Consider the following 17,700-nt stretch of genomic DNA (forward strand, 5'->3'; position numbering starts at 1 on the left):
ATTTTAAAATAAAATGATTTAAATTGTGAGTATTGGTATTGTTATTTAATTGTCATTCATTGCCATGTACCCATACTTTAAGGCAACAAGGCGAACATTTTCCTGAGCATCTTTTCATAGATGCCTCTAGGCATGCACACACTCACAATAATATGCTATTTTTCATGTGCACCTATTTTTTTTACAATCGTTTTGCCTAATTTCAGTTTTCTATTCATCTTTATCCCTGAGGTAGCTAATCTTGAAAGTTTAATGTGTGTCTTTGTACTTGTTTTCTTCATTGTAAAATCAAATACAAACATATATTTATATGAGGTGGTGTTATTATTTCTAGCCCCTATCACAAAACCTAGTGTCTAGAGCAGGAACTGAAACATCATAGGTGCTCATTAGCATTTGTCAAAAGAATGAATGAATAAGTTGTTTGCTTTATGTAAATGGGATAGGGAGGCTGGGCCAAGATGGCAGAGTAGTAAGATGCTTCCGGTGATGCCTCTTACAACAAAGACTGAAAAAACAAGTGAAACAATTATATATATGACAAGCTAGGAGCCCTGAACATCAAAGACAAAGTTAGGAAATCTGATTGAGTGGCGCAGGGTGGGGGGGGGTGGGGGGAGAGACGGTTCAGAAGTGGCAAGGAGTTGCCAGACCTGATTCAGTGGAAACCAGTACCCCTCAGGCACATTCCACTGGAGGGACCGTGGCAGGGCTGGTGGTAGCATTCCAGACATGGTTTCCTCAGGGAGAGATAGAGAGCTGCACAGCCTACTCACACCTCTGGAACCAGAGAATAACGGCACTCTTGGCAAAAGCTAAGTAAATTCATCTTGTCAAGGGTCTTCCTCTCTTCCACAGACCCTCTACTTTATCAAACATAAGTCCTTCTCAAGGGACTGGTCCGTTCCAATAATATGTCCAAAGTACTTGAGACAAAGTCTCGCCATCCTTGCTTCTAAGGAGCATTCTGGATATACTTCTTTCAAGACAAATTTGTTTGTTCATCTGGCAGTCCATGGTATATTCAGTATTCTTCGCCACCACCCTATTTCAAATGCATCAATTCTTTTTCAGTCTTCCTTATACACTGTCCAACATTTATATGCATATGAACCCAAAAGCAAACCAAACCCACTTCCTCTGACTCAACTCCGACTCATAGTTACCCTATAGAACAGAATACAACTGCCCCACAGAGTTTCCAAGGAGGACATGGCAGATTTGAACTGCTGACTTCTTAGTAGCCATAGCACTTAACCACTATGTCACCAGGGTTTCCGTATGCATATGAGGCGATTGAAAACACCATGGCCTGAATCAGGCACACCTTAGTCCTCAAAATGACATCTTTGCTTTTTAACACTTGAAAGGGGTCTTTTGGAGCAGATTTCCCCAAGGCAATACATTTTTTGACTTCTTCGTTGCTGCTTCCATGGGTGTTGATTGTGGATCCAAGTGAAGCCAAATCCTTTACAACTTCAGTCTTTTCTCCATTTATCATGATGCTGCTTATTGGTTCAGTTGTGAGAATTTTTGTTTTCTTTGTCGAAGTGTAAGCCATATTGAAGACTGTAGTCTTTTATCTTCATTAGTAAGTGCTTCAAGTCCTCTTTGCTTTCCACAAGCAAGGTTATATCATCTGCATATGTCAGGTTGTTAATGAGTCTTCCTCCAATCCTTATGCCACATTCTCAGATTATTTGCTCAGCATACAGATTGAGTAAGTATGGTGAAAAGATACAACCCTGATGCACACCTTTCCTGTTTCAAACCATGCAGTATCCCCTTGTTCTATTCAAACTACTGCCTCTTGGTCTATGCAGAAATTCCTCATGAGCACAATTAAGTATTCTGGTATTCCCATTCTTTGGGAATGTTATCCATAATTTGGTATGATCCACACAATCAAATATCTTTGCATAGTCAGTAAAACACTGGCAAACATCTTTCTGGCATTCTCTTCTTGCAGGTAAGATTCATCTGACAAATAATAATAATAATAAAAAAACCCATTGGCCTTGAGTCGGTTCTGACTCATAGCGACCCTACAGAAAAGAACTGTCCCATAGGGTTTCCAAGGAGTGGCTGGTGGATTCCAGCTGCCAATCTTTTGGTTACCAGCTATACCTCTTAACCACTGTGCCACCAGGGCTCTGACAAATGCTAACATTAAAATGAGTTAAATTATATGTATGTAAGAGGGAATAAAAGCCTCTGTAGAAAATCTTGCTATTAAATCAAAAGTATGTTTGTTCTGCAAATATTACCAAAAGACCTGCTCCCTGCCCCCCTTCCCTCCTTCCAACACATTTGCAGCTTTAATTCCCTTTACTGTAGTAGACTTTCTGGACCTGCCACTGATTAGACTGCTTGGACTTGAAGCCTGGCTCTATCCGCATTTATTAGTGACTGAGAGTTACTTAAACTGAAAATAATAAAAAACTGGCTTCAAAGGACTTCTGGGAACACCGAAGGAATTACTCCTTATTTCCCTTCACCTGTTGTTATTTGTTGTTATAGGGCTTTTTTTCTTTTTTGAGCAAATTCTAAGAGTACAGGAAATCCTTCCTGTTTATAAGAAACAATAAAAGCAAAATTTTTAACATAATTATGCGCCTTCAAAATTTCTGCCTATTAGAGGTTGCAGTGCATCTTAGGAAAGACATATCCAGCCCTCTATTGGCCACGTAGAAGAAGCGCTGTGGTTTGTGAAAATGTTTGGCTTCAAACGCAGGCACAACGGCGACTGCGCAGATTTTTTTCTTTGCCTGAGTTACAGCGGAACTCTTTTTGAGTACAGGGATTTTAGCCGGTGGGATTTGAGAATCGTTCAACTTCCGGTGCCATCGGAAGCAGTGTTAAGATGGCGTCTTCCGCGGAGAATGTGCCAGGGGCAGCGGCTGGGAAAAGCCGATTTCGTAACCAGAAATCGAAGCAGGAGAACCAAGGTGAGGTTCTGGGAGAACCGAAGGCTGCGGTTTGTGGGCATTAAGTTGACATTTTTTTTTTCCGCTCGCTGTGGATGTTTAGGGCCGTCTCGAGTCTGTTCTGTGGAGCCGAGAACTTGTATTTGGCAACAGTGAACGGGACAGGGGAGGAGGATGCTTTGGCTGGGCGTAGAGGAACAACTGAAGGCAGGTACAGAGCCAACCACGGGCTCCTAACTCATTGCTTTTGCTGGCGACTCCTCAAAGTTAAGGTGTTGAGCAATCCGTCACCTGTAAACGGATGAGGATTAATAAACTGCGGAGGGCGCTGCGGGATTTCTGTGCGACCGAGGCTGGAAGTCGTTGACAGCATGAGGATTCACGTGGAGTAGCGTAGCGGTGGGGAGCTCGTTTTGTAACCCGAGAGAACCCTGAAAATAAAGGAATCAGGCAGACATAGGGATACGGGGAAAGAGAGATCTGGAGTGTCCTTTTTTTCAGCGTGAATGACAGGCTAGAGAAATAGCTCTGGGACTGCTCAAGCAGTCTTGTAAGAAGTGTTAAAGACTCCTGTTACCGAGGGCCCCTTCCTCTGCTGAACCCAACCGGATTCGTTCTGCCTAATAAGACTATTGAGGCAGCCTGGAGTCACACAAGCAAATTGATTTTGTTAGCAGCTAACAAAAGGAGACAGTAAAGGCTAGAACCTTTAGAGACTCTCACCGATTTGCCTAACAGCCAAGTATTTATGGGTTTCAATAAGGTGGGGGAGGAGGGGTTTTGATGTTTATTCATGAGGTTCTGGGGGGCGGAGATTTCTGAGAAGGGGTTGGATTATGCAGATACAAGTGCGCATGTAGGATTTTTTCAGTATGGAAGTCCTTTGGTTCTCCCTGACATAACTCATTATGGGATGTGACACAGGCACACTGGGTCACTTTGTCACATCGCCCCCTTTGGCGGGCAGGGGAAGGGCAAACAGTGGTTGCTTTTACTTCTTTCGCACCTGCTTTGCTCCTGTGGAGTCCTGCAAAAACTACATAAACAGTTTGTTTGCAACATTTCAGTTGTACCACCTCTCAGCCCCCTCAGCCAGTACATTTTGCCCACAGGGCCTTTGTGTTCTGTTCTGATCTCCAGGACGTGGGTCAGGTGGTTTATTCCACTCTCTGTTCTGCTTGTCTTTTTCCTGGCCTAACCTGCTCTAACCTAGTCCTGTCTCACTTCGACTCATTCTGAAGTCATCGGGGAGATTTTAAAAGGTTGTTGTTACAAGGTTTTCCAGTTTTTTTTTTTTTTAATAAAATATAACGTACTTAGCATAGTGTACCCTATAGGTACAACTTAAAGAATAAAACCATACACAGAAAACCAGCACCCAGTTCATTAAGTAGAATACGGCATTACCATACCTCAAGAGTCTCCTGCGTGTACCTTCCAGATCATATTCTTCCCCTTTTCTCTAAATCGGAAGTAACCATTCTGAATCATGTTAATCGTACTGCTTTTCTTTATAGCCTTTTTTGCCTATGTACAAAATGGTTTAGCTTTGCCTTTTTTTTTTAATTTTGTGTGAATGAAAATAAACTATTCTGTGTCTTGCTTCCTAGGCTTAGTTCTGTTTTTGCTACTCAGGCAGGGTGATACTTGTAGCTGTAGTGTATTCTTTTCATTGCTATACGGTGTTTCTTTGTATGACTATACCGTACTTTATTTTTTTTTCTACCGTTGATGGACAATATTGCTATAAACGTTTTTGAACTGTCTCCTGGTACACTCTTGAGAGTGTTTCTCTAGGTTATATGTACAGCTGTGGAATCACTGGAGTGTAGGGGCTGGCAAGTAATGCTGAATCTTTTCCAAAGGAGTTGTACTGGTTTACACTCCCATTAGCAGTGGCTGCAAGTTCTCATAGCTTCACATTCTTGTTAACAGTTGGTATTACCCACATTTTTAATTTCTGTCATTTTGGTAGGTATCTGGTTGTGGTTTTAATTTGAGCTTTCCTGACTATTAATGAGGCTCTGCATCTTTCCCCCCCCCTTTTTTTTTTTTTTTTGATGGCTATTTGTGTTTTCTTCTGTTGTGAAATTCCTGCTTATTTGTTTTGTCAGTTTTTTGGGGGGAGGGTAGGTAGATTTATCTTTTTCTTACTTATTAATTCATAGTCATTGAAGTGTTTAAATTGGGTAGGGACTTGAGCAGATATGTATTTTAAGTAATTACTGTTTTCAAATGTTGAGGGCTTTTTATGGATATTGGGGGAGTGAATGAAACATGCATCTGACTAATTTTCTGTGATCTGAACCAGAAAAAAGAAACTGGATATGAGTACACGAAGCAGAAAATAAGTTTACCTGACTGGGATTGATACAATGGGTTCAGGTCTGAGAAGCTTTAGTATACGTAGGAGTCTCTTGACGAGATTGTTAAAACACACATTCCTGGGCCTTACCCCAGAGATTCTGGTTCCCTAGTCTGGGGTTGGCCCAAGAACTGGATTTCTAACAAACTCCCAGGTGATACTGATGCTGAAAGTCTGTGGATCATACTTTTGAGTAGTTTTAGATTAGAGAATAGCTATTGGATTTAAGAGGGTCTTAAAATCCAGGACCACAACTTTTAAAAAACAATGTGAGAGATAATTTATGGTCCTTTGGAAGCATTTTGTGTGAGTGAAGAAAGTCCTAAACTGAATCAGCTTTGTGTTCCCTTAAGCAAGTCACTTATCCTTTTTGGATTGTGTGTTTACCCATAAAATGAGAATAATAATCCTGGTTCTTGCTACCTTTCATAGTGTCATGAAGGGCATACAGAAATAAGGCACTTGAAAACTCTTTGCAAAACCTAAAGCCCTATATAAGTTATCATTAATGGAAAGTATACATGAGAATCAGCCTTTGACATTTTCATGCATATGTACACACCCATGGACACATATTACGTGTGTCTGGGCTCTATTCCAGGGAAGTCAGAAAAGTTATTTATAGTTAAGATAGTGATGTAAACAAAATGATATTTGGATCTCAAATATCATTTTGTTTACATCACTATCTTAACTATAAATAACTTTATAGTTTAGTGTAGTAGTTTAGTGTAGTAGAAGTTTCTTGAGTACCCACTATCTGTCAGCATATGCCTGCCTGTGTGGATACAAGGAAGAGGAGAGTTCTTGCCTTTAAGGAACTTATGAGATGACTAAAACATAAACAGATAATATAGTGTATTGATGATAATGACAGAGGCATTTTCTTTGACTGTTGAATGTATAAAAAGCAGAGGGAGAGAAAGTGTAAGGAAGAGTATTGGGAAGCTTGTGAATGTGTACATAGAAGTGTTCAAAAAGTGTCCAAAAGACAGATAAAATGTGGCGTGTAAATTTTTTACCTTCTATAGGTGACTCAGAACTCCTCACTGTTCCGGATGGTTGGAAAGAACCAGCTTTTTCCAAAGAGGACAATCCCAGAGGACTCCTGGAGGAGAGCAGCTTTGCCACTTTGTTCCCAAAATATAGAGAGGCTTACCTGAAAGAATGCTGGCCATTGGTACAGAAAGCCTTGAATGAACATGTATGTACATTTTATCCATTTCTTTGAGATTTTTCTCGTTTATACCTTTACCTTTACGTTAAGCATATTGTTTATCAACTCACTGTGTTGAAATATTGCTCAGATTATGCTCATTTGTCAGAAAATATTATTTTTATTTGCTTTGTTTAAATCTTATTCTTTCTTTTGAGAATAAATGCTTAAATTTTCATAATTACAGATTCTTGCTGAATCTATGATAATTTGTTTTTACTTTGCCCTTAGTTCCCTAACCAATTGGAAGAAAGATTGGAAGGGAAAGTCTGTTTTCATCTAGGGAGTGGATTGTAGATTGGAGCTGAGTCCAGGCTGAGGAAGCTATATAGCTTTACATTTCTATGTTAGGTCTAAAGTATGGTCTCATTTGGATTAATGTGTTTTTTTTAAACTAGAGATAATCTTTATTCTAGTAATACAGTGTATTCTAAAGCCAAGTATAAGTGGTTTCAATTGCTTAGATTTCTGATATTATGTGAAGGATGAGAGTAATCAAGTTATTATTTTATCTTTTAACTCTCCAGCTTCTTCAGGGTGGGAGTTGAAAGAATTTGAAAGATGACTTAATGGCACAGAAACTGATAAATGGTTTGGTAGTGGTTAAGCACTGCTAACCAAAAGGCTGCTAACTGAAAGGTCAGCAGTTTGAACCCATCAGCCACTCTGTGGGAGAAAGATGTGGCAGCCTGCTTCTGTAAAGATTTACAGCCTTGGAAACCCTGTGGGGTAGTTGTACTCAGTCCTATAGAGTCACTGTAAGTCTGAACTGACTCAACAGCAGTGGGGTTTGGTTTGGTTTGGTTAAGATGAGTGCTATAATTATCTAAAATTGAATGCAATCTTAGACAACTGCTTGTTTGCTCTGTCCTTTTTGTAGCACGTTAATGCAACCTTGGACTTGATTGAGGGCAGCATGACTGTTTGTACAACAAAGAAGACTTTTGACCCATATATCATCATTAGGGCCAGAGACCTAATAAAACTTTTAGCAAGGAGTGTTTCATTTGATCAGGTAACTCTAAAATTGCAAAAATTTTGCTTTGGTTGTATGAATATTATAGACAGCGTATAACAGCATATAAAATCTTTTGCTATATACTCTTCATGTTTATGCTTAGATAGTAGCTTGGGCTGGTAAAGAAATATATTTGTAAACAATATTGATGAGATTATTATCTTTATTTTTCTAAAAGGCAGTACGAATTCTTCAGGATGATGTTGCATGTGACATCATTAAAATAGGTTCTTTAGTACGAAATAAAGAAAGATTTGTAAAAAGAAGACAACGACTTATTGGGCCCAAAGGATCTACATTGAAGGTACTTTTTAATCAGTGGAAGGCATAAATATCTACCTCTATCGTTAGTTTTTTCAGTGTACTAAATTTCAACTTATTGTTCTTTTGAGACAGGCATTGGAACTGTTAACAAACTGTTACGTTATGGTTCAGGGAAACACGGTGTCAGCCATTGGACCCTTCAGTGGCTTAAAAGAGGTAAATGAGAACTATTTATTATCTTCAGTTAATTTGCATCAGAGAGAAAATTAAATAGTTTGGTTGTAATAGTTCATTGGATTAAATATGGTTTTATAATTACTTTGTTTTTAAAGTATGTGTTGTTTGATTCCCATTAGTAAATAATTTGCACTTCATGTTATTTGAATGAATTACCACTCCTGGAGCCTAACATATTATGGTCAACCTTTGGCAACTGTGGAGAATCTGTTTCTGAATTAGAAAGTCTGCTCATCATCACTCTTCCCACTACAAATTTTAAATGAGTGCTTAAAATCTTGGTTCCATAGCACATACCAGAAACAGTTACGTGTGCTCAAATGATTGGAGACTTCCATAGATCTCATTTGCAGTAATGCATTCAGCCAGTAGAGGGCAGAGTCTGAAGACTTTTTTCTTTAAAGATATATTTTGTTTTGTTTGAATTTTTAATGCAGAGTTTAATAAATGTTTTCTTGAGAATTTTATTTAATTTGTTAAATTAATGTTATAAGAAAATCTGTGGAGCAGAGCTTTTCTGTTCACTCTCTTTGATGCTGTTCCTGTCTAAATGTGGCTGTGAGGTTTTCCATCTTGGTTCCTTTCCAGGCCCTTTAATAGTAATTCTGTTTTGACCTCTTTCTCATAAATTATCTGCCTTTTTCTCATAAGGCAATTACAGTTTAAATATCTTGAATACTTTATAGTCTTTAAAATACGTTATTTAATTCTTACAATGGACCTTTGAGGTAAAGATAGCTTTATTTCCATATTACAAATGAGAAACCTGGAACAGGAGAGTGATGGGACTTTCCTATATGAAGTGGCAGTCCCATTATTTTAATTTACGCTTTCTGACTCTAAAACCAGCCCTCTTCTCCCTAAATTAAATAGCTCCAGAGTGGTGTTGTAGTTCTAGGTACCACATTTTAACAGAAAAGTTGAGAAACTTCATTGTATTCAGAAGAGGGTGACTATTACGAAAGTTCTGGAAGCCACTCAGCAGTTGAAGGGACTACTACAGTGAAACCTGTGAGAGCCGGTACTCCATAGGACTGCCTTGTTTTTCCAGGTCTCACAATTTTTCTGCCTTTGACAGGGTATAGTCACCACTTTCCTGTCACTATCTAGAGGAAAATATTTGAGGTGGAAAATATTTGAGTTTTTCTTCTCTGACAGATTCCCATCTTACACAAGTTCAGCTTTCACCCAGGTTTTACTGTATATTCAATTTGGTAGCTATTGCCTGATACATAGGATATTTTGTAGTGTAGTAGTCCTCTCCTATCCAATTCATTGAAATCCTTGTGACTAATTTATTTTTATTCATAAATTTCAGGTTCGGAAAGTAGTCCTAGATACTATGAAGAATATTCATCCAATATATAACATTAAAGTGAGTGCTAATTATATATCACCATATTGGTGGTTGTTAAACTTCTCTTAGGTACAGAAACTTTTCCTGAAGTTAAATATTTTATGAAAGCTAATATATAAAATAGATAAAGCAGAGCTATTTTGTGTAAATTAAAGGTAGAGTTTAGCCACTTAACTCCATTTCTATTTCACCCCAGCCTTAAGAGCACAGTTTGAAAACTATTGAGTATTATGTAATTGTCATACAATGAAAATGAGCTTCATGGAATTTGTCATAGATTATATCAATTATACTTCTTTTAAATAAAGTCTGGGATATCTTACCACGTTAAAACCTTTTTTGGGATTTCAAACTCAAATTGTAGGCCTTTTGAGAGAGGTCTACTGTGTGTACAAAGTTCATAATTGTGCTTGGAAATATAACCATGGTATAATGAGCCATGGTGATGGATGTTTGTTGAGCAATCAATTGAAACTTAAAAGTCTCAGAGTTTGAAGTGAAAAAGTGATTTTCAGTTACACTGGGACATTGCACATAAAAGGAGAGCTAGCGGTGCATCTAATGCCTGGTTTGTATCCTTTGATGCATCAATGTCCATAAAATTCGAGCAGAGTGGCAGAAATGGGAGAGTATTGATTTTATCTAATCATGAACACATTTATTCTGCTTTTCTCTTTGCCTGTGAAAGATCTTGGTGGCTACTAAACACTTCTGCTCACAGGGAATATAGAGCTAATAAGAAATCACCCCTTGCTATTATTAACTTGAATTTGATGATTTTAATGCAATAAGAGTCAAAAAGCTGAATTAGTTTCATTTTCATCTCAAATATTTTAACAGTTCTGCATTTCTTAATCTAAATTTCTAATGGTTTTCTAATGCTTGACTAATTATGCATGCTTGAGATAGCCCTGTTTTTCTTTATGGAACTGGTTTAATCTCACCAGAGAGACTAGGAACTACTGCTTACCTCTTTTAATTTCATCATTTATAGAAACAATGTTTTTATTGTATTTGTTTCACAAATGTATGACTTTTGAAATTAAAAATTTTTACTTTCTTCTTCTGTTTCCTTGATTAAAGACTTTAATGATTAAACGAGAATTGGCAAAAGATTCTGAACTAAGATCACAAAGTTGGGAAAGATTTTTGCCACAGTTCAAACACAAAAATGTAAATAAACGCAAGGAACCGAAGAAGAAAACTGTTAAGAAAGAGTATACACCATTCCCACCACCACAGCCAGAAAGTCAGGTCAGTATTAAATCTTGAATTTCTTTAAAAGAGGGGGAGACTAAATAAATCTATTTTGTCAAAAACTTTATTGTGGGTATTTTAGGTGGGATTTCTGTGCATGTATGTGTGTACACGTGCACACGTGCATGCACGTACACATTTGAGTGTGTAGAGTTGTAAGAACTGAGGGTAAGTGTAAATGAACTTAATTTTGAGGCTAAGTTAATGGAAGTGAGGGGTGGAGTGGAGACTCTACATCATGAGTATAAACTCATTAAGGTGGTTGGTGGCAGTGTGTCCCTGTAGCCACTGTAAACGTTTTATGGATTAAAAAAACCCCAATGGTTTAGCCCTACAATACTCTTACTCTGTCTTATAATATTCCCGTGACAATGTACTATATATATGACTGCTCCAGCTCTGAAATTTTAAATTCTAATATCTACCCTTTCTCTAAGTTATGAATCCCTCCGTTTTCTCCCATTGCGTCAACTGCCTTCAGGCTTCATTTCATTTCTCAGCATGACCAGAATTTGTTTCACTCTTGCCCATCACTCTTTCTTTCATGCCTCCCTTTCTTTCTATCACACCTGCCCTGAAAAATCCTAAAACTTGGATCAGTCCAAAAACGTGGTTTCTTTTCCATACTGTGACTACCAAACATAGTAGGAGAAAATAATATCTTTGGGTTCAATCCACTGTAGATTCATGTTTCCAGCTTCAGGTAGGTTCTCAATATTGTCTGGCAGTTCGGTGTATCTTCTTAATTCCCTCAGACTCTCCCACTCTTAGCAGATGACTTTTGCCTTTTCGTTTACTGAAATAATTGATATAAGAATTTTCTCATCTTCCTCTTCTCTTACCACAATTTTTTTTTTTTCCTATTTGTATCAACCTTTTTACTTCTTTGAATTCTACCTTATAACTATTCCTTAAGGTGTCTTGCTTCATTATCCCCTCCCTATGCTGTATCTTGAAGTCTTCCCTCTCTACTAGTTCTTTCTACTCAGCATGTAACCCTATCTCTTTGTATATACCATCCTCTCCACAGCCCTGTGTTTGGGGTTTTTTCAGGGAAGGTATGAAGAAAGGTCAAAGGGAGAAAAGGAATGATGATTCCAGTGCAAAAAAATGGAAGTGGTAGACCATGGGGTCTACTTTGGAAAGTGAAGCCAGAAGGAGACTGATAGTTGGAGAAAAGTAGAGGGATCTAGTTATTAAATCATGTTTCCATAGCACCTGCCATACTTCTTATGGCCCTGTCCTATAATTACTGATTGACTTGTCTTTCTCTCCTATGACTGTAGGTTTCTTGAAGACAGCGATGTCTCATTTGACTTGTTCTGCCAACTTATTTGCTATATGACTTTGGTCAAGCTGTTTAATTCATCTATGCCTCAGTTTCCCCATGTATAAAATGAGGGTAATAATAAGACCTATCTCAAAGAATTGTTAATGAGGATTAAATGAGTTAGTACTTGTAAAGAGCCTAGAACAGTGCCTTGGATATGATAACACTATATAAGATAGATAGAACAAGGGTACTTATTGACTATATATTGAATGAACCAACTGTGGTTTTCTCTAATTAGTATTTAATTAATCACCAAATCCTGGCAGTTGCTCATCATTCTGAACGCCATTGCCTTTATTTCAGTCTCTTACTGTTTCCTCTTTCTTCTTCTGTACCTTATTAAAATGCTACTTTAGTCTCTTCTCAGAAACTTTCAGTCATTTCAAATCATATCCTGGCTTCTTTATAAAGGCCTTTTCAGGCTTTTCCAAAACTGTCTTTCCAATTTCCTCTTACAGTTTGCTGAAACATTGACCTTTCACTCCACCTAAACCAAAGTGTAGTGCATCTCATGAACACATCACCTACTTGACCACTTCCGTGCTTTTTGTGCATGTATTTCCCTGAGCTTAGAGTACACTTCTTTCTTTTTATGTCTTGCCTTTAAGAATGTCATAGGGAGTTTTAACCACTCTGTCCTAATCCCAAAAACACTATGACTTTGTAAAGATTTATATTGAAACTATACTAATACTGAAATTTCTGCACAGGAGTGTTTCCATATTAAATACTATTAAGCTGATACAAGTCTTGAATAAATTTCTTTATAGTGCAGTAAAATAGTTCTAATTTTTCTATGCTTTTATGTTTTTTATTAAATTTACTTTTCCATGTATAATTTTGACAGTGAGGATTTGATTCTTCAAACTTTTTTTTTTGTTTAATATCAGATTTTACTGAATTAGCTTCGGCCACCATGAATTCCCTTTAAGTCCCAATCTCCAGGTCTAATTTTGCAGATTTTATTTTATTAAATTTTAGCCAGTAACAGACCTTACCACATGCAGTGTGGCCTTTGTCAGTTGTATTTTGTTAATTCTTACAGAGTTGAAAATAATTGTTTTTCCTTGGATAATTATTATCTGTAATTACTAATTTGGTTCTTTTATATACTTTCAATCACCTTGTGTCCCATACTGAATGCTCACTCTACCTATACGTGTGGTAGGGAACAACATATGCTGGGGAAAGTGGACTATATTTTCATATGCAGCCTTCACTGTAGGGGTTTGGGTACTTGCTTTATGTCCCCTACTAATTAATAGGCTTATGGAGTCCAAGAACACTGCCTTATACTCGTTTGGTACCCATTCTAGGGTCTAGCAATGGTTGAATTTATTATCTGGGAAAAAAAGGTCTGAAGCTGTGTATTCAAATAGTCCTTTGTCCAGAGTTGCAAAGTTAAAAATTTACTCCTAGGTTTCAGTCTTAGGAAATGATTTCTCATCTACATTATTCCTGAAGTAATTGTAAATGCCCTTTTCTACAGATTGATAAAGAATTGGCTAGTGGCGAATACTTTTTGAAGGCAAGTCAGAAGAAGCGACAGAAAATGGAAGCAATAAAGGTAATACTGTTTGTGTCTACCTCACAACATTATTAGCAGAGCTCATGGAAACTTGAATCCTTATTTAACTGTGAATTTTATTTTACTAACGTATGCTCTATTAATAACGTAGGCTAAACAAGCAGAAGCTGTCAGTAAGAGACAAGAAGAAAGAAAGAAAGCTTTTATTCCACCTAAAGAAAAACCAGTTGTGAAGCCCAAGGAAGGTAATGTTTGTTTTTCAGCTGAATTTGTCCGAATCTCTGACTATCAAGTAAAAAAATAACCATATCCTCCATCAATTATCTTAGCATTTCATTAATCCAAGGAACAATAAATGTCCTGGGTAATTTATTATTTAGTAGTAACTAATGGCTATTTCAGGGTATTCCAGATTGACAGTGCCTTGTCTGTGTCTTGGGCTGGGGAGGGACCCTTTGTTGTGAGAGCCATAACCAGAGCAGTGCATCCCCTATAGAGATAAGGTAACAGTGAAGCAGTGACACCCCTGAGCTTGCTATCATGCCTGTCAGAAAGGGCTCGTAAGAGGTTGGGCTTTTCTTCCATTTATTTGTGTGTTCTTTGGCTTAAAGTTTTGTTCCATTACTCTTAGCATGGATTTCTCATTACTTTGGGCTAAAGAACACTAACGGTATGACAGGAAGAAATTATTGAGAGGCTATTTTTTTTTTTTATTAAAAAGATGCTAAGGAAAAGCACTTTTCCCTTATGCTTCATTTCTAGCCTCATTTTACCTGATTTATTTTCTCGTCTTTTGCATTCCCTTTCTCTGGTAATACTTGTATGCTTCCTAAAGTAACCCTCCAAAGTGAATAGTGGCACAGTGTGGGAGGGTGGGCATAGTGGCAGGAGTGTACATGACCTAGTGGTCAAAAACAGCTGTAACCCATTACTATTTTATTATCTTAATGTTATGGCAATGTTAACTTAAAAATACTGTATTCTACTTTGTAGATGATAAAAAATAGGTTATATAAAATTAAAAACATTAAGCATTAAAATTTCCAGTTTATGCACTTACTTATTTTGAAGGTACTCACTAGCTAATTTAGCCTTAGTCTCTAATAGCAATTTAAAATGTAGCTGTTCCACTATAGTGGAAGCTTTAAATCTCTTTGTTCCTCAAGTTGCTGGATAGTTTGTATGAACTTTTTATCCTCCAGTACTTTTGTGCTTTGAATACTGTACTTTAAATCATCAGAAAAGGTTGCATTGTTTTGTGCTTCCTTCCCCTATTTTATTCATGTTTTTGACATTGATTATATGGTTGATTATATAGGAGGACCTTCACAAACTTACCTAAGTTATTGTTTTTACTGCCGAAATTTTGTTAAATAACATACTACTCATTCATTGAACTATTTGAAAAATTTTTATTTTGATTTTTTTTTGTTGTGGTGTTAGATAACATCAGTTTTAACCTGTGGTTTCATGGTTAGCTAATTAAATGCATTGAGGCTTAAAGGGTTACATGTAATATTCTTCATGAACTGTAATTTTAAATTAGTTTTATACATGATAGATAATTGGCATATTAATGAGTAGTCTAAAGTCCTAAAAGAATATAAAAAGAATAAAAATAATCTGATCTCAAGTGGATTTCAGGAAAAATACAATTTTAATAAAGCTGAATTCAGTAACTGGTTTGAATTTCTCAGCTTTAAAGTTATTTTTGTGCGTACTTGTACTAATGTATGTTATAGTGCTTTACTTTATGATTTATTGTTAATTTGAAGAAAGTTGGAAATGGTGGTTCAGAATTTCCTGCATTTAGGCAGGTATTTTATATTACCTTTCAGTTGTAACAGTACTCTCAAATTATTGTCCTAACCACATATTGTTTATGCTTTATTTGGTAAAATGTAAAGGATTACATATATTGTGTTTTTCACTTGTCTAGCTTCTAATGAAACTAAAATTGATGTGGCTGCCATCAAAGAAAAGGTTAAGAAAGCAAAGAATAAGAAACTGGGAGCACTTACAGCTGAAGAACTTAAGCTTAAGATGGAAGCAAATGAAAAGAAAAAGAAGAAAAAAAAGTAACATAGGAAAAGAAAAAAACAAAAAAAAAACCCTGAACTAGCATTTCTTAAGCTATCTCCTTTTGTAAAGGATTTTGAGGTATACTAGGCATTAGTTGCCGTATCTATGAGAAGGAATACTTTGATCGTTTTTTTCTAGTTTCTTTTGTTTCCAGAACAGAGTTCTTTATAAATAAATTATTATATTCATGTGGGTTTTTTTTGGAAAAATTTTGTACTAGAAACCTATATATATGTCTTTGTGTATGTTGGGCCTAATCTATTCTAAGCAGATTTTGCCTAATTGTGATTTTAGGAGTAATTTCTTTAGGTTATTTTATATAAAATTTTTGGAGTGTTGTTTAAGCCCACTGCCGTCGAACTATTGTTTAGCTATTGTAATTATCAATAAAATCCAGTGACTGACACCACTGGTTAGACTATTAAATATTATCATGTCCCAGCATTTGGTTTTGAGGCAAATCAAATTTTCAGTGTTCTCTCTCCCTCTTTAATGATAGCAACTAAACATTTTACTTTTTATACCAAGATTATATAGCCCATAAGCCTCTTAAATCAAGTTCCTTAATTAGTACTCTATCCTAAATCTGGGGAGAGGTAAAACAGAGAGATACCAAGTTGCAGTAGAGTGAGGGAAAAAAATCACAGATGTTTAGAGTCGAGGCAGCATATGACAAGTAACGTAGAGATGTTTGTAACTAAAAATGAGGGCCGATAGAGTTAGAATCACCTAAATGTAACTCACTCATTTTACAGATTTGGAAGCCAAGACATAGAGAGGCTAGCTTTCTTACCAAAGATAATGTTTATTCACAGAAAAGTGAAAAGTAAAGATGAATTTATCCTGTAGAACAGTTTCTTTTTTTTTTTGGTAAGAGCACACTTTGTTTCCTGAAATGTTTTTCAAATTAGACATACATTCACTTGTTACTGTTTTTAAAAAAGTCATATATGAATGATTTTTTTTGTCCTGGATTGTATTATTCCAAAAGAACTAAATTAGGGTATTTGTGTTTGATCAAAATGGTAATTATAACAGTCAGTATATGAATTAGTGGACTAACAATGAGAAAGAGAGAGGTGTATCTGTTACGTAAGGATATCGGCCAGTCTGGATACTGAAGAGAGTAGTAACCTATGAATCAAACATAGAATATTGTCTTAGACATTGTTTCTCATAATGCAGTGATATAATTCACATAGCTCTTAATGAAATGATTTAAGATTTATATACATACGTTTGACTTTGTCTCGCTGTGGGTTAGCTGTAAAGTCAGGGAAAAGGAAAAGAAAAATTAAAAGGTTGGATAATGGTGAAGCTTTTGTTTTATTTTTAAAAAGCTAAGTCTCTATAATCGTTAACACCTACTTTGGCTTTATTGCAGTGATTTTCAAAGGGTAATTGTTCATATATTATTTTTATGATTCTTTGTACTACCTGTACTAAATTTTTTTTTTTATCAAATTGCTTTTTATATAATGGAAACTATAAAAACCAGTTGCTGTCAAGCCGTTTCCAACTCATGGCAACCACTTGTGTGTCAGAAGTGTGCTCCATACGGTTTCTGATGGCTGATTTTTCGGAAGTAGATTGCCAGGACTTTCTTCCGAGTCCCAAGCATCTAACCTTCTGAGGAGCAGCCAAGCATGTACACCTTTTGCGCAACCTAGGGACTCCAACCCCACTGCCACTGAGTCGATTCCAACTCATAGCGACCCTAGAGGACAGAGTAGAACTGCCCCATAGAGTTTCCAAGGAGCACCTGGTGGATTCGAACTGCCGACCTTTTGGTGTGCAGCCATAACACTTAACCACTACGCCACCAGGGTTCAAAACTGAAAAAGCAGAATTTTGCTAGGAAGTATAGAAAAATATCCTTGGGACATTATCTTCATTGGCTTTATACACTCTATCCCTCATGAAATGCTGTCTTGCTAATACAGAGTGCCACGCTGCAGCTTTGTTGCATTTATTTAGTTCCACAGATGAAGATGCAGGTCTTTAGAGTGCCTTGGATAGGTAGGACCACAAAGCATAGAATTCTGTTACTTTGGATGACCTTGTTACACACATTTTTTTATCTTGCTGAAATTAGTACATCTTGGGGCTACAGATT

The 17,700-nt window shown here is 36.7% G+C and overlaps 2 protein-coding genes across 6 annotated transcripts in view; one reads left to right on the plus strand and one right to left on the minus strand.

The window, feature by feature from the left end:
* Positions 1 to 2,825: 2,825 nt before the first annotated feature.
* Positions 2,826 to 15,772, plus strand: KRR1 (KRR1 small subunit processome component homolog). Of its 2 annotated transcripts, XM_003405213.4 has the most exons (10): positions 2,826 to 2,948; positions 6,324 to 6,496; positions 7,389 to 7,523; positions 7,705 to 7,830; positions 7,923 to 8,006; positions 9,346 to 9,402; positions 10,468 to 10,638; positions 13,464 to 13,541; positions 13,654 to 13,747; positions 15,442 to 15,772. In XM_003405213.4, exons 1-10 carry the CDS (start codon positions 2,864 to 2,866, stop codon positions 15,582 to 15,584), a joined length of 1,146 nt encoding a protein of 381 aa, XP_003405261.1. In that variant the 5' UTR covers positions 2,826 to 2,863; the 3' UTR covers positions 15,585 to 15,772. The 2 variants fall into 2 exon arrangements, with proteins under 2 accessions (XP_003405261.1, XP_023414841.1); XM_023559073.2 differs by lacking the exon at positions 9,346 to 9,402.
* GLIPR1 (GLI pathogenesis related 1) overlaps positions 4,959 to 17,700 on the minus strand; it is a 121,031-nt gene continuing 108,289 nt past the window's right edge. For all 4 annotated transcript variants that reach the window (XM_064283806.1, XM_064283805.1, XM_003405212.4 and 1 more), the window contains 2 exons: positions 16,822 to 16,848; positions 4,959 to 16,718 (listed from right to left, as the gene is read on the minus strand). In XM_064283806.1, coding sequence (XP_064139876.1) covers positions 16,564 to 16,718; positions 16,822 to 16,848 — 182 coding nt within the window. In that variant the 3' untranslated portion in view covers positions 4,959 to 16,563. The remainder of the gene's footprint in view (positions 16,719 to 16,821; positions 16,849 to 17,700) is intronic.

The sequence above is a fragment of the Loxodonta africana genome, chromosome 4 (genome assembly GCF_030014295.1).
Source record: "Loxodonta africana isolate mLoxAfr1 chromosome 4, mLoxAfr1.hap2, whole genome shotgun sequence".
NCBI lineage: Eukaryota > Metazoa > Chordata > Mammalia > Proboscidea > Elephantidae > Loxodonta > Loxodonta africana.